Raw genomic sequence first — 27,934 nt, forward strand, 5'->3', positions numbered from 1 at the left:
TAACATGTCAGTGATATGAGTAAATATGAAAATGTGAACTTCCATAAATAACCAACTGGCCATCCTTTAGATTCTTGCAAAAAAGGAAAAAGGAACTTGAAAAGAAATCTGTTTTATAATGTAGACTTAAAAGCCCACTGTTCTTAACCTACTGTTTCTTCCCCATTAAATGTAGAAATGCATGCACACTGGTTTAAATGCTTTACTTTTTAATGATTACTTTTATACTACTGCAGCACTGACAAGGAGAAATTGCAAGTACAAGTAGAAACAAGTGTCAAGTATACTGTGTGAATAGTTTGTCCTTCAATGTCTCCTTATGCGATCAACACTGCACACACTTAATTTTTTCTCCAATATAACCTTTGTGTTCACAGTAAAAGAGGTGATTTTTGTATAGTACAATACAGTAGTACTATTGCAACTTTTCATGTTTACTCTTTTCTTCTTAATGGAAAAAATGGGATTACAAAGTTTAACACTGCATTTCATACTATTGGTATTCAGGATATAGTCACATTATGACACAATCTAATAAAAAGTGAGCATTCTTATAAACATGTATACCTTACAGTTCTTACATAGGGAACTACAGTAGTTTCAATAAATGTAACCGTTTATCTTATAAACGCTGTAGCTGATATTTCAGGGAAATTAATTTCACTAAAGTTGTGTTCCTGAAAAATTTATTTTAGGTGCACTAACTGTTCCATATAAGTCAACCTTGCACACCACTCAAATGTATACAAAATGCAGCAGAGCTGAAATGCAGTCTCTCTGATCCCTCTCAACACTGAAGATGTCTTGGACCTCATCTCCTTAAAATCATTTTCAATCTGGCAAATGATATCTAAAGCATATCAGGAAAACACAACAGCTTTCACTAGCAGAATTATATGTAGGGTTACTATTTTTCTTTCCACAAAATATGTACCACAAAAATATTTTTAAAAATGAACCACCAACATGAAAAGCTGACCAGAGAGCTCATTTTTTTATTGCCCTGTATTGTAGGCTGTTTGATATGTGGCTGCTGCCCAGAGCAGGGCTGGGGTGTGTTTGTGTGGTTGGAGGGGGTGTCAGTGGGGGGCAGGGACTCCGCTCTCCTCTCCAGCCCCAGACAGCTGCATGAAGAGGTCACCCAGCTCGCTGACTTCGTCCTCATACTGCGGCACGTTGCGGTGCTCCCGCTCCTCGATAAAGTCCCACAGCCGCACGGAGTTCAGGAACTGCAAAGCAACATGGGAGTGTCACTCCACGCCCACCTGTCACCCAGCCCATTTCTGCCAGTGAGCTTCGAGTTCTGCCTCTTTTCTGTAGACAGCAGGAAGTGGGGACAATTGACTCCGCTCCGTAAAGGACTGTTGCTTTCTAGACGGTTCACCGCATCTCTGTGACCGTTAGAAGCAGTGTGGAGAAAAGGCGGAATGCTCTCACCCGCACGTTGCCCTCGGAGCTCAGCTGCTTGCGAGGCTTGTCGGGTTCAGCCCGCGTCCCGTCGGGATAAGCATGCATGTAGAAGCACTTCCCTCCGAACGGGCAGGTCCCTCTCCCCTGGTCAAAGTACTTACAGGCCTTCTTGCTGCAGGAGACACAGGGACAGTGGGCAGTGAAGGCCATATCAAAACACTGAAATGTAACACACATAACTCAGCCATATCCAACATCATTCATACTTTGTTTTTATGCTACTGAGACACACGCTACAAAGTGAACAGTAATCTCATCTAGGTCGAGATTAATATCTATCATGTTGCATTGGATACCATGAAAATAGCAACTCTGAAAATGCCTGCTGACTGATTCAGAAATATGGAAAAAAAATATTGGCAAATTAAAAGACATTTGCAGCAATGGTCCGTGTCCTTCATGGTAGTGACCTTGATTAGGTCCTGGATAAGGCTGCACATGCAGGCTGCAACAAGGAAGTGAATCACAGTGGAACTGAACAAAGGCGAAGAAAGTGAAAGGAGTCACAACGAGCAAAAGGCAGCTAAAGGCGACAGTGCTTCCAAGGCTCAGCAGGCTGAGGTTGAAAGAGCTTTCTGTTACAACAATGTGCCTGAGCCATCTGACTGCACAGGGCATCCCATCCCATCCCACCTCGCAGTGCTCTCATGGACCTGCAAGACTTTGAAGATGCATGCTAAGTTTGCTGTTGCGCTGTCAGTGTGGTGCAACTTTTCAGATCGCACTGATGTAAGACCAGCCAGCATTATGGGCTTTCAAAACAGGCCACTATCACAATCGGGCTGGTAAACCCAGAGACTTCCTTCCTGCTGCAAAATATCAAAACTAAACAGCTAATTTTTGGAAAATGTTTAGACTGATTTTGATTAGTTGATCTTCTCCAAAAAGCATGAATTCTTCAGTGACTTAAAAAAAGCATTCATTGTGCTGAGCTAACATAGCTCTAGGGTATGCACACAACAGGGTAAATAGGGTAAATAGACCCAGTAATAAATGGAGAATACATCTGCCAAGCCTTTACAGTCCAAAGAACCCTATAATATTATCTGTGGCACACAATTGTGCACTCTGTTGACAGCACTTTGTTCTGATTGCTTTGTGCAGTAATTATCCAAATATATTTACATGACGGCATTGCTGCATGCATGCAGGTAAAGAAGAGTATCTCAAATGTACAGGGGACAGTTTAAATGAAAGAGATTTATTTATTTCATTAACTTTCCTACATGCAGGTATTTACCCACTGAAAAATAACTGGCCATGTTTTCTGACTATCCAGAGGTCCATTAGTGGCCCCTGGCCCCCTTGAATAATCTCACAGCACCATCTCTTTTCAATGTTAACAGCACATGAGACAATTCTAAATAAAGACAGACGAGGGGACTGAGCCTATTGCTAAAAATGCATAATGGATGCTGGTCTGAGGGCCAGGACACCACATCAGAGAGCAGAAAGCTAACAGCCTCCCAAACAAATCTCTTTCAGATGGCTCTCCCACAAGAAGGAAACTGACTTTAAAGCTTTTTTTCCCCCCGCTGGAACAAGCAACAGAAAGATGGCATGCTTGTAGTCAATTTTAAAGGGATTTCCCTGTGCGTCAACTGAATCAAAGAGTCTTCAAAGGCAGCAGCGGGGAGAGAAATGGTGTGGCGGCCATCTAAACCCGAGGAGCCCAGCCAGGAGTCCGCTGCTGACCTTTGGGTTTCTATTTCTGTAGGTCTGCTGAATGGCACTGCTAACCTTGAGCACACTTTAGCCTGCTACACTGGGCCCTTATTAGCAAAGTCTCCTTGTACACAAAAGCTGAGCGTGCAAATAGGCGCTATTGCTTAATTCCACCCAAATCCATTGTGCTTGCAGTTTGCATGTTAGTGTGTCTGTGTGTGTGCATGGAGCATGATTTAAAAAAAAAAAAAACACTTTGAAGTGCATGGCAATTTTAGGTCTGCACATACTTTTTTGTATGTTTATTGCAACCCTTGTCCAAGAAAGTTATGCAACAAAGCAAAAAGAAAATGAGTAGTATTGTAAACCGGACCAAATATAGTGGAATATACTGTTATCACAATAATACTAGAATTAACTAAAAATTAAAATGCACAGAGGGGCAATAACTAACACTTTCACAAACAGGTGCACATACATGCAAACACAAATGGAGCTGGCTCACTCTGCAGGCATCAAAAGTGATTGAATTAATTACTCTCTCTCACACACACATAATACATTTTGGAATAGCTTTATCCTGACGTTATAGTTACACACAAACAAATGAACAATACAAAATAACATATGCCAGTATAGATTGAGGTGACAAGCAATACATATTAAAATAGTGACACAAAACGGCCGGTTGACTAAGTTGGACGTTGCCAGCCCCTTCCCCTCTAACCTGACTCCACTTTTGAATTCTTCGATGAGCCTGTTTTTCTCCTGCTGATCCTCCACCCAGTACACGCTGGGGATAACGAACTCTGACACAACGCGGCACTCTGGGCATGACCTGGACAGACACAATGCATCACATCTCAGTCTGGTAAGTGAACAGCCATCATTGTTAGACGTTATTAGGATCATGAGTTTTTCCCTCAATCTGTTTTTGTCACTTGTATCCACACAGTGCCCATGAAGACAACTTTTGAATCCACAAACTGATCATTCAATTGAATTCAACTTCGGCAACTCAGTTAGTTCAATTAGGGTCTAAGTGCTTGTGTCACGTTGTTGATTGAAGGCAATCTATCAAAGTTTACTAGCGCAATATACATGGTGGTGAATCTAAGAGTACTGCTGTCTCAACTCTAACTACATAAATCTCATTTTTAGTCTGTCTATTCAGACCACTTCCAAAAGGCTACTGTAATGCTACGGTGTCAGACAAGCTCAGTTTCTAGACAGCATAGAGCATGCTCCCAATAGTTGTGACATGCACGTTTAGGAAAGCTTGGAGTACCAGAGTGTTTGTCTATTGAATCTCTACTGGGATATTTGCTCTGACAAAAGCATGGGTTAAATTGGCAGTGATATTGGGTTGTTGTTCTGAGCTCTCTGTTCCCCTATCTGCTTGGTCAGCATTTGCCTCAGCTCTCACATTCTCATGATTTGCATTTTGATGTCTCTGTGATCACAGATGTTAGTGGATACATTACTGGTTTGATGAAAACCTCAGCATTATTTCTTTTACAAGTGAATGCATACTTTTGTCAGCCTAAATATCCCATGGTAAAAACCTCACGGCTACACACTATTAATCCCATAATTACATCTGACGCAGGCTACTCTTTCTCTACAGATGAACCCTTTGCTTATTCATTTATGCAGAGAAGACATTGAGCTGGTCCTATATTTGAATACAAACATCTGTATCTGTAATGGATGATAGCTATAAACGTGTAATGGTTGCACTGATTAGTTAAGTAGCTATACAATATAAGTATCTATGTGGTGTTTCAGATGGTCGCTGCTTAACTACAGATGAAAGTATTCTGGGATTCTGGCATTACACTTTAGCGTTGGAAAATAGTCTGAATAAATATCTCTTCAAAATTTTTCTCTTATGTGGTTGAAACCTGAAGACGCCAGTTCTCTTGTACATGCCACCACTTACATCTTGATAATCAAGTAAACAGGGATACTTTTGAACTGGAACTGCTTGCACAGAGAAGGAAATTGCCAGAAAGAAAAACATAAAAAAACTCATAAACATACATGTTAAGTGAGCTGTAGTGTAGGTGTAGTGTGGGCTAGTGTTCTCAAAAGAATATTACTGACCAATCCAGTTTCTCTAGAGACACAGAGACCAATCTATTAAAAACTGAGTCTGTCCTAATAAGGACCCTGGCTCCAGGATCTGAACCTATGACCCTCTGAAGCTCAAAACTGCATGGGCGCAGCTCCACAAAGATGGCCCCTACGGCGGCACTCACTTGATGATCTTGTTCTCGAACTGCTTGGCGCAGCGCCACTGGCGGATGCAGCTGAGGCAGTAGGTGTGGCAGCAGCTGGACAGGATCCCAAAGCGCCGCTCCGAGGGCACTGCCTTCTCGTACACCACCTCCATGCAGATGCTGCACACCTTGTCCTGGCTGTGCTGTGCTGCAAACGCTTTCTCCATGTCCAGCTCAAATGCCATCATGCACATCTTGGGAGAAGAGTCACCGGGTCAGTCAAACATCTTCTAACCTTTATACTGTTCTGAAATATGTCCTTTTACTGATAGTCCAAATCATTGATTGGTTAAAGTGTGGAAATATCCTTCTAATGATGGCTAACTCTAAACAAACAAGCACTTCATCTTATGAGAATAATCTACTAGAGTGAATATGAAATGAACTGTGATCCTATCTCTCAAATTGTAACAAAATTTTCTTGCTTAAGCTTTAAGTTTTGAACCTGCAACATTACTCAGTTCAGTATAGGCTCACAGTACCACACACAGCAAATAAATCATCTAAAGTCATTGCAGCTTGGCTTGATTTAATAAAGCACAAAACTACATGATTGAGTCAATCTAATTTCTAGGAGAGGCCCTTTCATCCACCCCCTCCTTCTCCGCCCCTCTGTGTCTTTCCCCCTGGATCTCCTCACCTTCTCATGTGCTCTCCTCTGCTCAGGGTCATGTGGGTGCAGCACCTGCAGCCTACAAATCTCACACATGTCTCCATGGAGATAAGAGCAGCTGTTGCCATAGTGACACTGGCCGGCAGCTGCATAGGGACAGAGTTGTGGTGTGTCGGGGAAGGAGCTCCCTGTGGCTGAATTCTCCAGGCCTGTTCTGATGGCGTCCAGGTAGGAGTGGGGCTTGGCCTGGGCTGCCTCATCCCGGTATTCCCAGCAATCAGGCTCCGGGACATCTGCTGTCTCCCCACTGAACTGCAACGACCTTCCCTCTGATGCGCTGCCCAGGGCTGAAGCAAAAAGACACACAGCAGTAGGGCCAAATTATACCTCTGGCACACAGGGAAAAACACATGGAAATGTGAATGCTTCATAGTACACATCATCAAATATAACAAATTTTAGGGAAAAAAAAAATTAAAATACCATGGCTTTTCTGTTATAAATAGAACGTGCTACAATGCTAAATCAAGAATCATGAAAAATGTCACTATTGCCTTCAAGCAGAATCCTCAACATTTTAATGAAGCAGTCATGCCCCCTAGTGGGACACATCATGTACAGGTCAAAGAGACATTGAACCCAGGAAGTGTTTTTCCATTTGTTTCCATATTAATTCCATTTTGCAGGGAAAACACATGAACTTAACAGTACCATACACATTAGTGCCTTACACATCATTAAGCTCTACGACTGGGAAAGAACAAAAACAAACTTAATCACCTCTGTCTCTCAAGACCAGGGGTTTCTTCCCACGTCTCCCTGAGCCTGCTGGAGCACAACTTCCTGGAGCAACTGCAGCAGCACTGCTGTTCCTGTTCGTGTGGTCTACTGGAACACCCCCACCTCGCCCAGATGAGGGCTTGATGTGATCATACCTACAAAAGGAATAAAGCCTCAATTACAGCACATACTGATCTGTGTCGTCTACTTTATTAACACTGCTATACAGATAATGATTCCGAAAAACAGGAGGTCAAGTGGACAGTAGGCATTAAACTTAACTATGAATGGAAAACTATATCTCAGACAGCCCCAAAGAAGGGGTGCAATGCTGCTACACAGTACTGAAAGAGTTCACATCCCAGCTGCCAATTCACAGCGCACACTGTGATAATCTGCATGGACATTCTTTGGCACGGCTGTCTGCAAGCTGACTGTCATCTAACGGCTACGTCCCTCAGACTCCTATCAGTAGCAGATTGGAGTATTTCATGTAAAAAAAAAAAAAAAACCTAAACGAGGAAATTACTCTGGCTTTTGTCGTTAGCTATGGACTTGCCTGAAAAATGCGTTTTCATTTTATGCATTTAATATTTAATCAAATAAATACATTTCTACCAATATAAATAGTCAATGTTACTGCATAAAAACTAATTAAATGTAGTTTAAAGTACACTTAGGACATAATAATTCGTTGTAAATATTTGATTAGCTACATATGTAATGTGGAATTTTTTTAAATCTCACCGGCAGCGATCACCGTAAGCGCACAGGCCTTTCTGATAGAACTTGCAGATGGTAGATGGTTTGCTTGTACTAAGATCATGAGAAAACATACACCGGCTCCCCTCCCGACAAACGCCATGTAAAAAATACCTGTATCGCAGAAAAAACAAACACGTCACTTGATTAGCTACAACACACCATTCCATTTCTAGCTCCAGCTAGCTAGCACGCTAATATGGCTAGCTAGCATTAGCCATTTCAACAAATTACAGAAAGCACGCATACAACTCGCTAGCTATCAAACAAATTGGTTTTACTATTTTGTTGTCTACATAATATACCATGCTAATTAAGCATGTGCAGTTGATATTATAGCCAGCTGTCAGCAAGGTATTAGCGTTCCACACATAGAAGCAGCTATCCAGGTACACGGACCGCTATCTTTTAGCTCCACATCATCAGACCAGTTAGCTGTATAGTCTCATTTAGTTGTTAGCGAACTGGTTCATGGACCTAGCTAGCTCTTCGAAACAGCTAAACAGACATCTAACGTAAGCCAAAATCATGAATGCATGGACTAGTTGTGGAACATGTCGCAAGCATGTCACGTAGTACTAGACACCAACAGTGAGAAAGACAGCGGTAAGACAGCTAGACAGCTAGTTTAGGGTTTTTAGTAGCAATTTATCTTCCATAAGCTTGCTAGTTAAGTAGCCACATCTAGTTATGCAGCTGGTGAGAACATAACTAATCTAGCGAGTCAAACTAAATAGCAAGCTAATACCAAAACTCCAAATACTGTGTTTACTAATTAATTACGCTGTATCACACAAACATTGTTAAAAGACGACAAATACTTTTTAAATATAGCTACCTGCAGGTGACTTGCTTTGTGGTCATTTTTCTTATTCCATAAGCGTAACTGTATTTATGTTCCTCTTGACACTTTCGGGTGCAATCTTAAATAATCACCCCCTAACAATTCCGATTCGATGTACTAAAGGTTCCGCATTGTACGATGTAGGCACAGTTGGACTTATAATAGCACATAGTTAGCTTTTGCGGCGTATAGCCACAAATTCTTTACAAGGGTAGATGGAAAGAAAACATCTGTGGTATTGTTTTCTATAGCTTTATTAAAAACTGGAAAACAGCTTGCTTTGTCATAAAGACGTGTTGGTCCTATTTTCGATGCACTGTAACCCTTCGTTTAGGAAATTTGTCTACCGGCTGGTAATGAAAAATATTCGTTTATCTAATAAGATGCTGACAGACACATCAACATATTTCGAACTGTTCTGTTTATTTATTTTTATATAAAATGCTGCTTATGGTCATCTGTTTTCAACCAAACCTACGCAAAGTATTAACAGGACCCCGGATCCCAGAGTTTTCAACCGGAGAGTAAACCTTGAACAGCCGTTTTTACGTAGGCTTCATGCGCACAGGTTGCCATGTGCTTTGTCTAGCTCCACTTTCGTAAAATCATAAATACCCCAATGCTTTGATGTCTGTGCCGATATTCATCTAAAAATCTTAATTAAGATAAGGAGTATTTTCTGTGCTTAAAACAACTGAACGGTTTACTTTAGTCCTGTTGATTAGGATACCTAATCCCAAGCAACAACTAGGTAGACGGATACATAGTCTCTTTGGCTTGAAGTATGTTCAGCTGTGGTTCTTCCAGCCATTTTGGTATATTCTCTGTTTTGCAACAGGTGCCACCTCAACCATGTTTAATGATCAACGTCTGTTTTTTTTTTTTTTTTTGCTTTGTTCCATCCCATTAGCTTAAATTAGTTGAGGTTAGGTAGTGATTTGGGGTTGCGTTTTACTGTCAGCTATACAGTTTTAACAGTTCTCACTGGCTGACAGATGTACCGGATTTCACTTAAAAATTCCAAACTTCCAACTAGATCGAAAACGCGCCTCCTGCCAATTTTCTAGCGATTGACTTGAAAATCCCCTGTCATGGGGAATTTAAAAATGTCTGGCAACACCGCAAGGATCACGATACTGCCCACTCATCCAAATGACGTATTGTTTTGATTGCTCCGACGGCAGGCGATATGCCGACACATACTGCAATGAACAGGGAGCAGACGTGATTCCACTGGAATCGTTAAAAGACCAGTGGCTGGACATGGATTTTTTCCACACTGTTACGTCGTCAAACACGACTGTCTTCTCTGACAGTTTTTGATCACGTGAACAAGCTCGCCTCGAGTAAAGGTCACATAAACTAACATCTAAGTTCTGACTCCAGCTACGTTTAATTTCGGTCAACCATTGGGGCCTAACGCTTAAATCAACAACAGTTACATCAAACTGTAACAAACTGATGTGCAAACAACTTGTGTGGTGCAGTCTCCAAACCGCCCCCGTGAACTTAGCTCCACCCCCAAACACCTGCGCAAATTACATACGCATAAAGCAAATTCTTCCTTTTCTACTTCCCCAATGGACAGAACGTTGGTCAAGTTTAGGCATTGTAGTCACGACATATATTGTTTTTCCGACCAAGTGAATGGTTGTCATGAACCTGCCGCGCAGTCTAGACATGCGTTTCCTGTGGAATGTGTTGTAACCAAATCACGTTTGTTACATTGCCCTGTTTGTTTTGAGCGATTGAAGTATAATATTCTCGATGCACCTGTAAGTATTCCCTGCCCGTTTACCAATGGACACAAGGTTCCTTGCGCGTTCTGTATAGGATCCATGCACGGGCCATTACATTTCAGGTAGGTTTTTTTTATTGTTCTAAATACTACATTAGTGTTGTGTCAGATCTTCCTAAACTTAAACCCAAGTGGTGCAGGCCTCCTTTATTGTAACAATGAATCGATTCAAAAGTGTTCTGTGTATGAAATACATTAGTTAAAGCACGTTTGATTTGGGCAGTTGTTTGACTTCACTATGATTTCCATATATTGTTACAGTGAACTGGATGACTCGGAACTGCACGTTGGGATAACAAACTGTGAAGGTGCATTAGCCTCCATTCATGTGCTATTGACAAAATACATTAATAATAATTTATTTAAACAACTTAATACTGCATTGGTATTGTAAATGTTAAGGATGCGGAGCACTGTGATATGATTTATAGCAAGTGAATGTATTTAGCCTCAATGCAGCTTTCGGAAGCAACACAAATTGTGCAAATGGGCATTGATTGATGACAGCAAGTAGAAGATGTAGACAACATAGGTTATGCGTCACTTTTTGTGAATTCATTACCATCTCAGGTTTATTTGGATGTTAGTGTGGTGTTTCTCTGTTGTGTGGTCCAGCTAAGGTCAATCATCTTTTTTAATGTACACATGATACACACTATATATGGGATGATATAAAATGATATTAATTTTCAGTAACTCGCTAATTGATATAACCCAAGAAATTTATTATTTTTTTTTATAATTTATTTATTACAATTTATTTATTTATTTGGAGGTTAAATGGCCTATCCTGTTTGTCATAAGAGCTGCAAGAACAAGGGCATGGGTACACAGCAAGTATAGCACATTGAAAAGGCAACATGCTAAAAAAATGTTTTTGTGTTTGAACAGTTAGGAGGTGGATACATAAACATACTGATGCCCACACGCACTGATCACACAGTGATTGTGGTCTTAGAAAGTTGTATGTGGCTTGCAGGTGTGGTCTATAACTACACACTGACAGGGATCAGAAGAGATGAATGTGGATGGGAACAGTGCATCAGTGTGCCACTGGTCCAACCTGACAGCGACAGTCTGAAAAAGAAGTGGGACAGGGAACTGGAGCAGTTCGCCTGTCTGGCCTTGTGGGTCCCAGAAAGGTATTTTATACTCTTACAGCTTATCTTTAAGGTGAAAAAGATCACACAACACCAGCATTGTGCAAACTGAGACGTAGACTATTGTTCATTTGTACTTGACACATTTGCATATATATATATATATATATATATAATATATATATATATGTATACACACACACACACACATCCCAAATAAATTACATATAATGGGTTAATGGTTATTTACTCTCAGTATGTTACATTAAGGTCTTTGAATCCTTGCCTTAACAGTATATATCTATAATAAATTTGCTCCCTGTAATCTTTATTAGCTATTAAAGACCAACCGTTTGTTTTACAGATTTTATGAAGAGAGAGAATTTGGCTCCAGCTGCTATGCCTTTGTTCTCACCTTTATAAACCACATGCAGGACAAAGAAGGCAAACCATGTCTGACAAGGGATGAGTTCACAGGGAGATATATCCTTCCCAGAATGAAGATAGTCTCAAAGTATATCAGAGTCTACCAAGAAATTTCCAAGCACGGCTTTTATGTAGTAGACAAATCCAGAGATTAGATGTTGTAATGTCAGAACTGCGTGTGGAATGCAGACTGGTTTAAAAAGTTAAATCTGTAAAACAGAAAAAGAACATGTCTTGGTGCTTTTTTATAAGGAAAAACAAAACTGAAAAAAAAAACATTAAAGCAAGTTTTTTTTTACATCTTATGCAAAATGCAATTCCTTTTGTCTGAGACTAAGATACTATATAAATAAATCAATTGGTTTTCATTGTACTTACAAGTCTTTTTGTATAATTTTAACTCACATAATAGAATTTACAGTACTGTGTGTCAGTTTTCAAATGGCTCAGAATGACATTACACAGTCCTTTTGTAACATGACCAGACTATGTCAGGTCCTGAAGGGATGATGTGACAGGCTTTAAGTTAGTAATCCTGCTCCATCAATTTAAGACCCTTGTCAATATGCAGTACATGTAGCTTCTCAGGGCTCGATTTTACAAACTGCCATTAGAAACGTAAACCTTCTTTAAATGTTTATCACTTAGTTAAAGATTAATTTCATTAGTGTAATGGATTTATCATAATATTAGCACTAGAAAGTACACATTGATTTATTAGAAATGCTAATTTTACATCCCAGGAAAAAAATCTGTTTTACCGCATAAAACTACACATTCTATAACAGTGACACCAGCATCCAGGATATTTATACAACTGGTAGGATTTCACAATTTTCCTTTTGATGGATAGTACTTTTAGCAGATTCATATGATAAATGTATTTATGAAGTAGATCTTTAGATAGAAAAAAAAACTAAAAAATGACAAAACCACAAAAGTTTGATATTTCTAAATACTGTCTGCTCAATCTGAACTAATACCAAATCTCATCAATATAAATTATGGGAATGTGTTGGAGTACAATGTTAGAATAAAATTTGATGAGGAAAGTTTGCCTGTTATATTCTGGGCCACTCAGATTATACAGCAACAGCAGGTGTGGTTTATAGAAACCTGTTGCATTATACCAGGTTCATTGTGTTTCACTGAGTGTTGCCTCCCAATGGCCCAACACAGGCATAATACTGTTGGACACTGTATACAGACATTATATTGTGGCAGGTTCTGAGTAGCTCATCGTGGGACACCTAAGTGACACTAAAACTGGGAGACATTGTCTTGTCTTGAAGACATTGTCAGGTGATGAACTAAGCTCTGAATGTTTATGAGCTCACAAATAATTAACAAGCAACCTAATCTCTGTGTTTAAGAGTCCCCCATAGAATCATTTCTCATCAAGAGGCGTGTAGTCATTGGAAAAACAATAGTGAGTGTCCTAAAAGGCTTAGAAACATGTAAAATAAACAAACATCCACACCTTTCCTTGAAAAATCTACAAAAATCCATTGAGTATACAGCATACTACATGTTGTGACTGTGACTGTGGAACTCCATAAAGAACAGTGCCTTTTCTGGTTGTCCAGTGCATCTAACTATGAATGAATAGTTTTGCTATTAAAAAGAGTTAGTCTTTTTTGTTGTTTGTCACTTCAGAACACATACCAGTGATGATATGATAAAATTCAAAACAACAAAAAGTTCCATTAAAATGTAAATATCTTTATTTCATCCAGCTCAATTTAATGCATGTACAGGGGCTGGACAAAATAATGGAAACATCAAAAAATGTATGAATATTTCATTCATATGTCATATATTGACTAATAAGGAGGTGGGCCACCTTTTTATCTCCAGAACAACTTCGGTCCTTCTTGGAATGCTGCTATACCAGTTTTTAACTATTTCGACTGGGATATTGGACCATTCTTTAAGAAGGAAAGCCTTCAGTTTTTGAGATCAAGGACGTAGACTCTGCACTCTGTCTTGCAGAACTTCCCATAAAGGTTTAATGATGTTTAATGACCTGGTGATTGGAAAGACCATGGGAGGTATTTGATTTCATCCTGGTGTTCATGAAAGCACCCTTGAATCCATTTAACAGTGTGTATGGGGGCATTATTGTCACCTAATATGGGAACATCTTGAGGAAACAATGTTTGCACCACAGGGTGTACCCAGTCACTTAAAATGGCTTTGTATTTCTTGGCATTGGATCCAATGAATCCCACAGAATGGCTGTCCATATCATAACAGATCCACCATGTGAAAACAATTAAACAATTAAACAGCTGAGAACAGAAGATGACAGTTGAAGACTTTCTTTGGCTTTCTCCAAACAAAAACCTGTCCAGATATAGGAAAAGACAACTCATCAGACGGTTTTACTTTGTTTTACTGCTCTGAAGTTCAGGTTCTGTGCTGATTACACCAGATTATTGGCTAGGTACAACCAGATTCTGAATGGTAACCGTACCATAAATAGCAGCTTTGTGAAGCACATGATGTACTGTTTTTGTTGAGACTGGATTATAGAGGTATAAGTTCTGTTCTGTGGCCAACATTTTTGAGGCCTTGCAACCACTCTTTCCTGATGCAGTTTTTCCTTTTTATCATTTTGATTTTCCACACTTCTCCCCTTGACACATAATACAATCTTGCCATTTCTGTGACTGAAGCACCTGCAAATCACGCACCAAGTATTTGGACACCAACTCTTTTATTCAAAATTCATCAAATTCATGTTGCTTTAGAAAGTATTGATTTTAAAATGTCATAATGATCCTTTATGGCATATTGGTAATTAGTATTGACATTGATATGAAACACTTATAGGCTCCTTTTTAATTGCAATTTAATTACCTCAGAATGAGTCCTTTTGAATTTGGTGTTATCTTGTCTACCCCCCGGTAAATGACTATTAATGATTTAATACGTTTGAAACTAGGAGTCTTCTGTGTAAGCATATGTTAACTTCCTGTATATTTTAAAGACAGTTTGGAAATGGGCAGATCAGTTGACGAGCACATGCAGCAATCTACAGGGATTGGGTTAGGTGCAATCTGATACACCGCTGAAGCTAGGCTATGAGTAGCCAGTCCCAGTGGAGAACGTCACAGTGTGGTGCCAGTAATATTCCGGTTCCTAGCATTGTTGGCGTAAGAGCCGGCTTCACCCTTGCATTTGAGAGAGAGCAGCAGCATTTCCATGTTTACTTCCGATGGATAAGAGTGTGATCAAATTCAGTCACTGTAACAAAGATATCTATTGTTTCTTCGTCCCGGAGGAATGCCCAGAGTGTGGTGTTAGCTTCAGCGGCCGCAGGTTGGAGGACGCTCCCATCAGCATACCTAACCCTTTCACCAATGGGCACAAGGCCCCCTGTTCCTTCCTGGTTGCACCAACTGAGGGAACCTTTCTCGGGTAAGACTATATAGATTAGTTGATTTTTTTTTTACCTTGAATATGAATGCTGCATATTCCAAGGAATTCAAATACTGTATACACTTGATAGTTACAAGATTATTCTTGACATTATCTTGTCACTGTTTCAAGGAAAAGCCATCGTACAAACAAAACTCAAAATAATAGGCATATAATGTGGCTCAGATGTGCTATCCTTGACTTCTCAAAACTTGCACAGGTACTGTATTTGTGTTTAATACAAAGGAGTGCTCTTATTTTTTTTTGTTGCTTGTGTAGGGACTTTGATGGGGACTCTGATCTGCACACCGGCATCACCGACACTAAAGGTATGTGATTTCATCTTGTGCCATGGGGAGGCTAATGGAATTAAAGGATATTCCAACTACAGAACAAAAATATAAATACAAATACATTTCTGTATCACCCAGGATTTTATAACAAATTTATACATCATCCAAATCAGATTACTGGTACAATTCTGTAAGTAGTTTAAATACTTTTTGAAATGCAGCGGCACAGATAGCAATAAAAAAAAAAAACATTTGATTGATGGCAACATTATAGACTTATAATGCAGAAGAGACAATGTTATTCCTTTTAATCAGATGCTTTGGTTATTTAGACAATAAAATAAACATGGACTTTTGTTTCTATTACAAGCTTGGAAGTCACTTTGGATGTAAAATTAAGTCAAATGTAATGCAATAAATGAAAGGATGTTGTGTGCTTTTATAAAATGTGAAATGGTCTATTGAATGCTTTGTTGCATCCAGGAGTTGTCTACAACTACACGAAGACAGGGGTGCGGAAGGACAGTATAGGATGGGAAAAATGCATCAGTGTCCCTCTGGTTCAGCCAGACATGTACAACCTCCTCAACCAGTGGGACCAGTACCTGGAGAAGTTCTCCTCTGCTGAGATGTGGGATCCACAGTGCCAGAAGTACAAACATTTAAAATGATTTAATGTTATTTTCATTATGACAGGGGGATGTAAAATAGAAGTAATGCTGAAAGAAGAGTGCTACCAAGTCAGCCTCCTACCACTTTCCTGTGGTATTTCTTTAAAATAATCCTGATCTATGTTTTGCAGATTCGATGAAGAAAAACACAACTGCTATAACTACACTCTGGCATTTATAAACTGTGTGCTGGCTGCACAGGGAAAACGTTCCCTCAGTAAAGAGGAGTTCACACAGAGCTTTGTTGTGCCCCGGATCAAGAGAGCGTCCAAGTACAGAATGCTTTGCGAGGAGATCTCCAAAAACTACTTCTACATTGTGGACAATCCTCCAAAAGAACAGGATGATGGAAACAGTGAGTGAAAGCTTGTGATAGAGAAAATGTCTGTGATTTTCTTTTGTATCAGTGAGCTACAGAAGATCATATGAGCTTGATATTATTTCTGTCTGCACAATCCTATACCTGTGAGGATCCTCTGGTGCCTTTTGTATTGATGCTTCAGGCACTGACTATAGGTGATGTTGTAATTATGTGATACGTTACATTTGTACCACTAGGGATGTTCAGATATTCCGCCTTGTGATTACTGATTAATTTCTTGGATCAGTATTCAAATACTTAAAGAATCCATTAGTTCTAAGAATTATTAGTTCTTATTTGCAATAATGAAATGAAATGAAGCCTTCATTGGCAAGCTATTCAACAACCTAATCAATGTCCCTGTCTGGGTTTGTTAATTAATTTGCTGAGAGACAGTGACATGACACTAGTTCCATTTGGTGCTTAACAGGGGAGGGAAAGTAGGGTATGATTATTCAAATATTTCTCCTTGGGAGCCATATAATATTAAAATACATGTCCTCAGTGGTTACATATATTTTAAAGAATATTATGTAAAACAAATGAGCTGTAAAATTTAACATAATGATCACAAGTACAATATTACACAGTGTATTATTGATGAATGAGTCGAGTCCATTCATCCAAAAAGCGAGTTTGTTGCTATTTGCTGCTAACTTTTATGATAATTGAAATATACATGTCATTTTAGGACATTTACTTATTTAAACATGGATTTTATATGTGCACATGTTTAAATAAACATGCAGCTCTTTATAAGACTTGTCTTTACTAAAAACGCATACATTGATGGCTGTGATTATTTATAAAATATTTTATATTTATAAAATATGCTGCTATTTGTGTTTAACAAATTACGGAGTTTACATAAAATCCTCTGTAACACTGTATCAGGCTTTGGATTGTATTAGTCTTAATTAAAATGCAAACTGTCCCTTCAAATACTATTTTAGATTGATTGGTATTCTGTCATTGTCAGCCCCAAACCCCATCAGTTTCCAACACCTAAAAATCTTGACATTCATGCCAATGCATCACAACCAAAGCACTGTACAAAAATATATATACACTCTTGATATAAAAAAATACACAAGCAGAATACTCCCAAATGAGTGTGAGATAAGACATTTCAATACACTGGGATCACACTATGCAAAAATAAAAGCATTTATTTCACGAAGGAACAAATACCTCTGATTCTGTTATATGCAAATACACCTGACCTCCAGTCTACTCAGGTATACTGCCATCAGGCGGTAGTCACATGCTCCGCTGCCTGTGTCTGTGCTAGGCCGAGCTGCCTCACACCTTCTGGTCCCAGTCTACAGGAAAGTGCTCCACTTACTGCGAGGATCATCTTGCTCTACACAATGGCCTGGGGAGTACCTACAGCTCGCTGTGGTGAAAAATTCCACCAAGAACTGAAATACTCTTTGTCGGGGCCCCATCATGTGCTGTGTGTCGAAATATCCATATTCATTCAGTTATCATTTTACAAATAGCCTCTTCAGTGAGTTTTGCACGTGTATGGTCAAGAATTCAAATGAAACCATTAATCATTGATTCAAATGAAATCATTAATCATTGAATTATTCTTTAAAAGTGCTGTATTACCACATGCTCCACACTCTAAGAGGCAAATAAAATGATATAAACTTAAAGCAGTTTCTAAAATGAGCAGTTTCACTGTTCACTGAGTACGACAGCATGAAGCAAATTCACCATGTTCTTTATAATCATTTTTGGCACAATGTAAACACTGCACTTATGGGAATACCGCTTTTACAGATCATGGTAGAGCTCTGCTCTATTTGTTGCTCTACTGTATGCTTTTACTGTAGCACTGTCTTTCAGTTGAAGGATATTTATTGTAATTAAGCTGGCTCAAAAAAGCCAACCTACCGTTTTTCTTCTTAGGCTGGCTTCTACTTAATGTCTATTGTTCTTCTTAAGTTGATTTGAAAAAGCCAAACTAATGTACCTCTTACTTTTTCATACATTGCATTACAATATTGTCATTTGGCTCCCTTTGTATGTTGTTCCACACGTGCATCTGGCACAAATAAATACTAATAATATTAACAATTAAGAAATCATTAATATTCAGAAACCAAAAATTCCACTTGTACAATTCAGAGAACGCAACTGTAATATGAAAAGGGGGCACATCATTCCTATTGTCCTCAAAGGAAAGGAGTAGGTTCAGCGGTCTTTTCATGAAACACGACTCACAGGTCCAAAAATCATCCTAAAATTCCTAAGATAAAGATTGCACAAGCAATGCTGTTTGTATGCATGTGGAATGTAAAAGACAAACCCAATACAAAAATTTCTAAGCAGCAGAGACATGACAAAAAAAAATTATTAACTGGTGAGAAAGCCCTTCAAGTGTGGTGGTCATATTTCCTCTTGGTCTGTGCGTTCTCGAGATGATACCCATCTGCTCACAATAATCTCCTTTAAAAAAAAAAGCACATCAGGCAGTCTATTAGCAAGAAAGTCAAAATCAGCTTTCTGCAAAACACACTGCAAGGTCCAAACTCATTCAACCTGAGCTTTGATCCTCTTGATGCACTCTGGAGAAGACCACTCCTCGTCTGTCATATCCGATGGCCTGATAACGTAGCAAATCATTAGCTCCTAGGAAACAAAGAGACACGGACATTCACATGATATCAACAAAGTCAATCTGCTGGCAAAGCAAGACAAATAGAAATGCAGACATTTAAAGAATACCCAAACAAATCAGCTTTCTGTGTCCAAGCTTGAAGACTTGATCATCTCATACACTGTAGATGCAGCATACATTTTTATCTTTAACTACAATGAATGGTAACTAATCAAAAATACGAATGTACGAGCAACAGGACAGCATTATGACATTCTGCTTATGAACTTTTCAAAACTACTTTGCTCTACATTTGCTTACTGACAGGCTGGCATTTTAACTATTTAACTGGCAGGAGCAATCAGGGGAATGTGAGACACAGATAACGTCCTTCACATGTGGCTGTAACAGGAGGATGCAGGGAGGGATTGGATGACAACTTCCTCTTACCTTTGAGACGTTTCCAGTGATTCTGCTGAGAGCAGCCAGTGACCTCCAGCTGAACGGTCGCAGCTCTGCCCCCTTAAAAGAATCATCCACTTTCTCCACCACAACAGAGTAGCTGGAGACAGGGAGAAACACACCTTTCAAAAATGGCTGTGCTATGATGAGGAGTCTACTCACTTTGAAACCATCATCCAACACAGCAAGATGAGGGGATTTCACTTAAAGTTTAATTACAACTGAGGTTTGTTGAAAATCATCAAAGCCGTCCACTGCAATATTGTTTGGCATGGAGATGTTCTGTATGAAATAATTTTACAATTTACCATCTCCAGAAAATTTATACTGTTGCACTGAGGGGCCAACAGACATTTAGCAACATTAGCAACATTACCAGCACTGTAGAATATCTAACAGTGGCTTCATTCCAAGATTCACCTAACAATCTGCACTGAAGTCAGTGCTGTGCTTCAGTGGATGCAAATCACAACACGGAATCCATGTGTAGAAAAAAAACGGTCGATAATAATGATCTACCACACATAAGAACATCCTGGGTAACGAACTTTGAGCTAAGGTCAATGGAGAAAAGAGTGCGGCAAAACATCAGGATCAAGTTCTACTGGCAGCGTTTTCAGTGTTGCATTCAATCAGTGATCAATGTTATCCTTAGAGAGTCTGTGGGCTCCCAGAAGATGTCAGTTTAGACCACATGGATCTCCTGAATGGATGGCGATGTGCATTCAAAATGGAATGACAATTTTTCCCCCATAGGTAAACGTAAGTTATTTCCTATGGGTAAACGTTTATATATATACAGTCCTATGGTAAATCACCATTTCTGAACAAACCTTGCATGATAAAATGGTGGTCCTTTCCTGTATAGCACTGTAAAATGAAAATTAAAAAGTAGTTAAAGAAAAACCAGATATACAAAATAAAAATGTTACTAAATGTCTTCAATGCAGTATAACATAAAAAAACAACCTCAACGTAATTACATACAAAACACTAATGCATTAACAGGAAAAAGTATTTAATGCTCCATACATAAATTTACATCTAAAGAAAGTATGAAAAACTGGTGAGATTACAGAAGCTGATCTGAAACCCAGTAGCTAATTTATAAATGCAGAATGATGAACAAAAGTCCTCATATTTGTGATTGGCACTTACTTGCAAATACTGACATCCTATATGTACTGTATGTATGCATGCTCTGATAGGGGCCACATACAGGAGAGGTAATGTTACACAAAACAGTTAAGCAAGGTCACGTTCCAGCCAAGTTCTTTATCCTAAAATGCTCCAGGCCTTCACAAGAATGATGTTTGTAGCATGTTAGGATGGAAAGTCAGCTTGTTTGGCAGCGAGGAGCAGGTGGGAGTTGGTCAGAGTCGGTTTCCACCCTGACAGTCAGGAGATGGATGTGTAGCAGGGAGCAGCATGAAAGCCTTGCTTAGCAGGCCTGAATAATTGAACGACTGATCCAAGGTGTTACTTAAACCTCTCGGAAAATATCTCACAATGATTAAACGTTGATAAAGTTCAGCGTCAAGTAATCAAATGCAGAGACCTCCTCCTCAGGAGCCCCTGCCAAGGGTCACTTCCTTATCTGATCACCAGCAGAAATAAACACAGCTCTGCTAACGGAAAGGATTTTCTACTCTTTAACATTTCAGGCAAGGGAGTGCAGGCAGTTACAAACCTTAAGGGTAGTCAGCGAGTTTGTCGGAGGAATGCTTTGCCTCAAATTTCAAAGCAAACAAAGCTGACCTTGACCTACAATTCACTGGTCAGCCATGCCGAATGGCGATGGAACCTTATATGGATGGTTTCAGTTTAGGCATAAAAAACCTTGAGAGTAATTAGAATGAAACCAATGGTTAAGTGACACGTTCTCTATGATAAACTGTAATTTGAGGTGTTGATACTCACAGAGATCTGTTCCATATTTTATCCCAACCTTGGGGACCCATCCTTTACTGCGAAAGTAGTGGTACGCCACGTAGGTGGTCTCAAACTTGTCTTGCATTGACCTGAACTCATTCCACAGGTCTACAATGTTCAACGGCTCCTTATGCAAAAACAATGACCAACATTCATATATAAGAATGGTGTTCCGTAACATTAACAGCTTGTAATGAATATTCACAGAATTTAAAGAAAAGGCCACCTTACCTCATCATAATATACAGATAAGCATCCTAAAGCATACACCAAGAAGAAAGCCTGAGAGAAAAAGTGTTTTTTATCAGAAAAGCTCACAGAGACAGAAATTCAGCATTCTCACATCCACAAACAGCATGTGGTCCCCTTCCCTAATTGAAGGTCACCCAAGGGTCTCTTTAGGACAGATTCCTTTTAGGGACGGCAGTGAGTCAAATATTTCATGATGTCCTAGGCCACCAAGTTCCTGGTAATATTTGGTCATCTCAGTGTTTGCATATTTCACAGGGAGGTGAACGAACACAACAGCATCATTGTATATGATGAGAAAACATACTCATCCTACTTAGCTGTCATAAAAGGTACACTAATGATCCCCCTGAGCCAACACTCCTTGAAATGGATAGAATTCTTGCCATATTCATGTCTGAGAATATTATCAGATTCAGCACATACACACTAAAGGGAGTGTCGTTTTAATACTACCCTTGGGAGAAGGGAGACACATGCAGAATGGTGTTGACCACATTTACAGCTCTGTCAGCTGTTTTTATTGGCTTTACAGACCATTTTACCCTCCATCCAAAACCAGCTGTGACAATAATGCCTTAATTAAAGTGCTTTCGAATCACACTCAATGTCAACATTTCCTGTAAAACAGGCTGAGGCACAGCCAAACTGCAGAATAAGGATGAGGTTTGCTTACCTCTTCAAGACTCAGCTGAAGATACTCTATAATCCTAATGGGGTTGATCCTGCATAACAGTTGCTCTGTTCTGTTGGACTTAAACAAAAAAAAAAGAACCAAAATGCATTTCAGATTTCTTAGAGAGACTTAAAGGGCAACTATGGCCCTTTCCTGAAATATTCATCAGTAATTTATTTTATAATTATAATGTAACAAGAATGTTATTTGAGATTCATTTATGTTGCCTGGAAAAAGGTCATAATATGAAACTAAACACACTTAGTTGAGTGTACCAAGCACACAAGTAAATGGCGATTTTGAGGCCAATTTCTTAACACTTGATGAATAAACACTTCCCAAGTACTGTATTTCTTATTTTTTGTTGGACCACCCTCCATGCCTTTGGCCTTTTTGTTACTAAGAATGACCAACACAGTGCAGTATAATTACAAATGAAATTTACCAACAATGTTGACAATATTATGATCTCCTGACAACATATCATAAGGACAAGCCCTCTACACACATCAGTTACCCACCCACTTTACCTGCACCTTTACAGTAAATCTACAGGGACCACAAGAGAAAAACATTTAGTTAAAAATACACAAGAAAGTGATGGGCACGTGTTAATAAGTACTCCCAAAGGGCTGTCACCTACAGCATCCACACCCTTCTGTTCCTCCTGCTCCTCGACAAGGACGTACTCATACCCCGCAGTGAGGGTTGGGCCCTGCTTGTCTGTGTCTGTCTCAGCGACCACCCTCAGCAGGCTGTCGTTCACTTGGCAGCCACAGTGGACTACCCAGTCATCGTGCCTGGGACACTTAATGCTAGACAGGGCTTTCTGGTCCACTTGCTCGGGCTCATGGGGGTACCTTTCAGCCAGAGGGTCGTACTGTGGATCACCCTGCCGCCTGTGCCTCTTACCACCACAGCAGTCAGAGTCAATGTCCTCTTCAGGGTGTCTTTCGCCCTCCAGTAGGGCACATCCAGAAGGCTCTGGACTTCCCTGACCTACAGATATGAAAGGAGAGCTCCCTGTTGCCTCCCTGCTGTCAGGGCTATGCATGGCCACATCAAGACCATCTCCCTCTTCCACTGTGGTCCTGCCAATCACATCCAACTCCAGTGGGTGTGTGTACTTCTCAAGCATCTGACTGGCATCCTCCTCGTCCAACCCTTGTGCAAGGAGAGCATCCCGGGCCATGTTGACCCACTGCTCATACCTGGAATACAGGCAGCAGACCGGAGCATTTAAACAACCTGACTCATCTAATACAAAACTTTTAATTCACATAAACATTTACCAAACAGAAACATTTCAATCGTTTTACACGTGAAACACCTAGATTCATAATTAAGCCTTTACATATCAAGATATGTATAATAAAACAACATGCATCTCCAACATTTGGAAATATGTGACTCACTTTGATAATGAAACCACTGGCAGATACCTGTCTTTGACAGCTACAAGAAAGCACATAACAGAAGAAAATAACTGAACATGATATTTACAACAGTTAAAACAAAATGTCCTGATAAAATATCAAAATAGTAATACCCACGTGTACAGGACAGTCAATACACATAACTGAGAGTTCAGTTTCAATTTGAAACTGAACTGTCAGGCTACTAAAATCCTGTAATCCTTTTTCCAGTAAACATAAATATTTTTGTATCAAATTATTTCGTTCCATCTTTGCAAACATCAACAATATAAACGTCAACTGGAGCACTTACCTCTCCACTTATTAGAGATGCTGTGCTCCGGTCTGCTCCTTGATAAAATACCCTTCCCGAAATAACCCTAGAATACAAAAATCAAAGTGAACATGTGCTACACACAAACACACCATAAAATGTTTTAAAACACTGAACAAGTTATAATGAAGACCTTTCCATATAAGGCTTGTATGTGGTCGGGATCCCTAACGATGACATGATGGTTTACAATTTCTGCTCTATACACACGGTGTTCTTGCAGTTTATCCTCCGTGCCGGATGGAACAGGGAAGGGGGCTTCGTACGACTCATACACTCTGGCACGGCGTTTCGGCGCCTGGAAGACAGCTTCAGCCATAAATGGAGCTATGGAAGTTATGCAGAATCCTTCAAACGCAACAACTATACTGTCAAATGACTGCTAGCCCTTAAAGCTTGCGATACGAAATAGATCTTTCTGCTAGCTCATTAAAATGAAAAGCAATATGGTGAGCTAGCTTGCCACATGAACATAGCAAATATATTCAGAAATTATCATGGGGCTGTGAAATCAAATACTGCAATGCAAAATAACTTATGCGCAAATACATCAAGCTCTAGCTAAGTTATTAAATCGGGCGATACATGATGATCGCAGCGTCAGTTCCAACACATGTTTTGCTCAGGCGTGCGTTAGAAGTTGCATCCGGTTGGAGGTACAAACTTGCGTAACTATAGTTCCTACTTGCTGTTCCGGTTTCCTGCTTTCTCAGCATGAAAAATAAAACGTTTCATATTTTTGTCAGTAAATGTATGATTTAGTATTTCCAGTGCTAATCAGAATATTTTGTTTTTGTTGTTGTAATGTCCTGAAAACACTACTCACCGCGCCAGGACCGTTCTAGTCCGGTTAGGGTGCTCACAGGATGTCAAGCAAATGTCTGTTTTTATAACGAACAATTACGGCGTCAAAATACTTCAAAAACTATTGATTAAGTGAGGCTGGCTTGAAGTATGAAGGTAAGTGCGTTCTATAAATGATGTAAAGATATGATTGTAGTGTGGAGTGTTATGGTTGGAAACAATAATGATGCTCAGAACTATACAAAGATCGGTTACTGAATTGTAGCTAGCTAGGTTTAGGAGAAAAGAAACAATACACATACCAGTCCAAAGACAGCAGTTTTTTTATTATTATTTACGGCTATTATAACGTTGTATCCCAACTCCCAAACAGCAGCAGCAGCAACAACAACAGCAATAATAATAATAATAATAATTATTATTATTATTATTATTATTATTATTATTATTATTATTATTCTTATTAATGCAATATTTTTGTGATAATAATTATTAGCAGTAGTAGTAGCCTAGTATTGTTGCCGTTATTGCAAGACCCGCTACTGCAAACTTCATTTCCCAGCAGGTGGGGATATTGGCTAACCAACGCAACTTGCTCCTGCCCCTTTTCCATGTTACAGAAACTAAGATCAAGATGAAGCACGTTACTGCATAACTTGAAATTTGTAAAACAAATGTCCAAACCTAACCTTCAAAAAGTCTGAAAAGTCAAAGCTACTAGTTTAGAACCAAATAGCTTTCAGAACTTATGATTATAAATGCAGAGATAGCCTATGCTTTGCGAAAAAAGAACATTCGTACCTTGTATTTAAACAATTTATTACACATTGGTGTAGCCAGCATATTACAACATGAGTAGCCTACATGTTTTCCATATGAAGACAGCATATTGTAATATATAATGAAGGCAACAAAAATAAGGAATAAAAACATTTGTTCTCATACGTTATTTATCTGTCCGGTTAATTACCTTCATAATCACAGCAAGTACTGTCTGAAGTATACTTGATGCTTCGCAAAAGTTGATTAGAAGAAATCAGTTGAACCTCACGAAATCATGAAATACTGTACATTTTTAGTCACTCTAGATCTTCATATACTCAAACATTCATAGTAAAATGCTCCTGGTATTTTTCTGTGTAAAAACAAAGCTGCTTTGGAAATACACATTAGGTGTAATTATGTATATGTTGACGTTAAAAGCTAATTACAGGGTAAACCAACTCATAATTTTTCACTCAACATCATTACATTCCCTTTTATTAAGATGTGCCAAGTGTCAAGACTTGCGTAATGTAATATACTAACTTCATCCAGTTTTAATTTAATGTATCATTGCGCACTTCTTTTCTCAGAACAATAGCATATGGGTCGGGTCCTGTCCAAAACAAAAAAAAAGAAGGATAAAATTCTCACTTGTGTTTATGGTAGGCCTTCTGTTATGTTCTGCTTCTATGTGTGGCTTAGCCAAAGAATTTTCTTACTCAACTGCCATCACAATGTCTCTTCGTCCATAATTTCACAAGAAAAGTGTATTTTTAAGAAACTAAAGTGACTCTGTTGGAATCTGCTCAACAATGGCTGAAGCAAGAGTGTGTTTTAGACATCAATATAAAACAAAAAACTCCTGTTTCTTCACACTATAAAGGATACATCCTCTTCTGATGATCCTTGCCTTCTGACAGTGTTGTGCATTTAAGTAAAGTAGCTTGTTATGAAAAATTACAAATGATTTATGTATTCCTATATGTTTCTTTATGTACAGTTCATTTTTCATCAGTTTTTGAAAATTACCATCTCAGTTTTGCCAACCACCTAAATTCTAATCTACAGCCCAAACATGCAGTTCTTTGTTCTGCCTGGTGAGTTCATTAGCTGGTGAAAACTTTACATACATAAAATGAAATGGACACAAAAGATAATTGATTTAAAGTATTCAGTGTGTAGGAGTGACAGATTGCACTTCTCAGAATTATGGGTGGGCCTGTAATGGATTGAGCTGGATAGAGAGACAGTCTTGTGCAATACCACCAGTCAAGTTGATAGTTTGCTCAACACTTAATACCTTCAGTGAGAGACATTATTGCTGTCATGTAAAGTTTAATATATTACCCTCTTTTTACATTTTCCATTTCTGCGGATGATCCTAAACGCCGAATTTCAAACTTGAAACTCAGTAGAATTGTTTAACTGTGAGTGACTAGATAGAGCTGTGTGATCCTAGGTAAGACTCATGATGTGCTTAAAAAAGCGAAGTCTCTTTACAGTCTACTTTGAAGGACGTTTGCTCCCCACATCTGTATGGACAACCAGTAACAGAAGATACAGCACTGTTATGACCGTTATATGTTTCTTCATGTATTCTGATGACAGCAGATTGGTTCATTTATGGCTGGTGCCATTAACCTTTAAAGCCGCTAACCATTCTTGAAAGGGAAGAACTTTTCAGAAAGTCCCTCTGCATGGTATGACACCCAGGGAAGAGATGTAAGGGATAATTAATTATCCACTTGAGAATAAGAAAGCAGAAAACAGTGCTTAGGTGTCAAGAATTCTCCTTTCTGAATAATTTTTTATGGCAACATTTTCAATGGGTCTATTTTGCATTTTTAAATTCATATGCCTCAAATATATTAATAAATATTAAATTCATAGGCCTTAATATACTTGGAGGGACATCCAAATAAGATTTCTATAGAGTAAATAAAAAAGAAATGAAATATTATTGCAAAAATACATTAATATGCACTGCTATTCCACAGTTGTCATCTTATTCAGAAGTTATAATACACAGGATGTATAGCCCATGTCTTCTTATGCGGATTAGTACATTGCCATTGAAAGGGATTACTGCATAAAGAAGAAAAAACAATGAATGAAATAGCGTGCATTACTTAATTTTCAAGGAGTTGTATCCAAAGCATAATCAACAGGTATAGAGAAACATCATGTGTTAGTGTCAAACT

General features: G+C 39.0%; 4 protein-coding genes across 4 annotated transcripts; 2 read left to right on the forward strand and 2 right to left on the reverse strand.

Annotated features, from left to right (window-relative positions):
- Positions 1–643: 643 nt before the first annotated feature.
- On the reverse strand, positions 644–8,500 carry mkrn2 (makorin, ring finger protein, 2). The gene is made up of 8 exons (XM_036531503.1): positions 8,411–8,500; positions 7,558–7,686; positions 6,811–6,965; positions 6,058–6,377; positions 5,397–5,611; positions 3,863–3,973; positions 1,438–1,582; positions 644–1,229 (listed from the first exon to the last, which is right to left on the reverse strand). Exons 1-8 carry the CDS (start codon positions 8,434–8,436, stop codon positions 1,080–1,082), a joined length of 1,251 nt encoding a protein of 416 aa, XP_036387396.1. The 5' UTR covers positions 8,437–8,500; the 3' UTR covers positions 644–1,079.
- A 1,124-nt stretch (positions 8,501–9,624) lies between these two features.
- mkrn2os.1 (MKRN2 opposite strand, tandem duplicate 1) lies at positions 9,625–11,923 on the forward strand. The gene is made up of 4 exons (XM_036532005.1): positions 9,625–10,277; positions 10,476–10,522; positions 11,194–11,356; positions 11,679–11,923. Exons 1-4 carry the CDS (start codon positions 9,997–9,999, stop codon positions 11,893–11,895), a joined length of 708 nt encoding a protein of 235 aa, XP_036387898.1. The 5' UTR covers positions 9,625–9,996; the 3' UTR covers positions 11,896–11,923.
- A 2,649-nt stretch (positions 11,924–14,572) lies between these two features.
- LOC118779596 (MKRN2 opposite strand protein) lies at positions 14,573–16,490 on the forward strand. Its single transcript, XM_036531768.1, has 4 exons — positions 14,573–15,163; positions 15,443–15,492; positions 15,940–16,108; positions 16,259–16,490. Exons 1-4 carry the CDS (start codon positions 14,961–14,963, stop codon positions 16,488–16,490), a joined length of 654 nt encoding a protein of 217 aa, XP_036387661.1. The 5' UTR covers positions 14,573–14,960.
- Positions 16,491–17,705: 1,215 nt separating this feature from the next.
- On the reverse strand, positions 17,706–24,834 carry tsen2 (TSEN2 tRNA splicing endonuclease subunit). Its single transcript, XM_036531035.1, has 11 exons — positions 24,298–24,834; positions 24,144–24,210; positions 23,831–23,870; positions 23,059–23,626; positions 22,416–22,493; positions 21,722–21,772; positions 21,479–21,617; positions 20,392–20,428; positions 19,547–19,658; positions 19,039–19,128; positions 17,706–18,945 (listed from the first exon to the last, which is right to left on the reverse strand). Exons 1-11 carry the CDS (start codon positions 24,481–24,483, stop codon positions 18,886–18,888), a joined length of 1,428 nt encoding a protein of 475 aa, XP_036386928.1. The 5' UTR covers positions 24,484–24,834; the 3' UTR covers positions 17,706–18,885.
- Positions 24,835–27,934: the final 3,100 nt, after the last annotated feature.

This window comes from Megalops cyprinoides, chromosome 6 (assembly GCF_013368585.1).
Source record: "Megalops cyprinoides isolate fMegCyp1 chromosome 6, fMegCyp1.pri, whole genome shotgun sequence".
NCBI lineage: Eukaryota > Metazoa > Chordata > Actinopteri > Elopiformes > Megalopidae > Megalops > Megalops cyprinoides.

What these genes read in the sequence shown, in the direction of transcription:
- tsen2 (XM_036531035.1), bottom strand. Translation starts at nt 24,483, where the DNA reads ATGGCTGAAGCTGTCTTCCAGGCGCCGAAACGCCGTGCCAGAGTGTAT. An exon ending in TTCAGCTGAGTCTTGAAGAG is followed by an intron (nt 21,773 to 22,415) that starts GTAAGCAAACCT and finishes TTTTTCTCTCAG; the next exon opens with GCTTTCTTCTTGGTGTATGC. An exon ending in AAAATATGGAACAGATCTCT is followed by an intron (nt 20,429 to 21,478) that starts GTGAGTATCAAC and finishes TTCATTTTACAG; the next exon opens with TGCTATACAGGAAAGGACCA.
- LOC118779596 (XM_036531768.1), top strand. Translation starts at nt 14,961, where the DNA reads ATGGATAAGAGTGTGATCAAATTCAGTCACTGTAACAAAGATATCTAT. An exon ending in CGGCATCACCGACACTAAAG is followed by an intron (nt 15,493 to 15,939) that starts GTATGTGATTTC and finishes TGTTGCATCCAG; the next exon opens with GAGTTGTCTACAACTACACG. An exon ending in TGGGATCCACAGTGCCAGAA is followed by an intron (nt 16,109 to 16,258) that starts GTACAAACATTT and finishes TATGTTTTGCAG; the next exon opens with ATTCGATGAAGAAAAACACA.
- mkrn2os.1 (XM_036532005.1), top strand. Translation starts at nt 9,997, where the DNA reads ATGGACAGAACGTTGGTCAAGTTTAGGCATTGTAGTCACGACATATAT. An exon ending in CACGGGCCATTACATTTCAG is followed by an intron (nt 10,278 to 10,475) that starts GTAGGTTTTTTT and finishes ATATTGTTACAG; the next exon opens with TGAACTGGATGACTCGGAAC. An exon ending in TGGGATAACAAACTGTGAAG is followed by an intron (nt 10,523 to 11,193) that starts GTGCATTAGCCT and finishes TGTGGCTTGCAG; the next exon opens with GTGTGGTCTATAACTACACA.
- mkrn2 (XM_036531503.1), bottom strand. Translation starts at nt 8,436, where the DNA reads ATGACCACAAAGCAAGTCACCTGCAG. An exon ending in GCTTACGGTGATCGCTGCCG is followed by an intron (nt 6,966 to 7,557) that starts GTGAGATTTAAA and finishes TTCCTTTTGTAG; the next exon opens with GTATGATCACATCAAGCCCT. An exon ending in TTCGAGAACAAGATCATCAA is followed by an intron (nt 3,974 to 5,396) that starts GTGAGTGCCGCC and finishes GTGTCTGTCCAG; the next exon opens with GTCATGCCCAGAGTGCCGCG.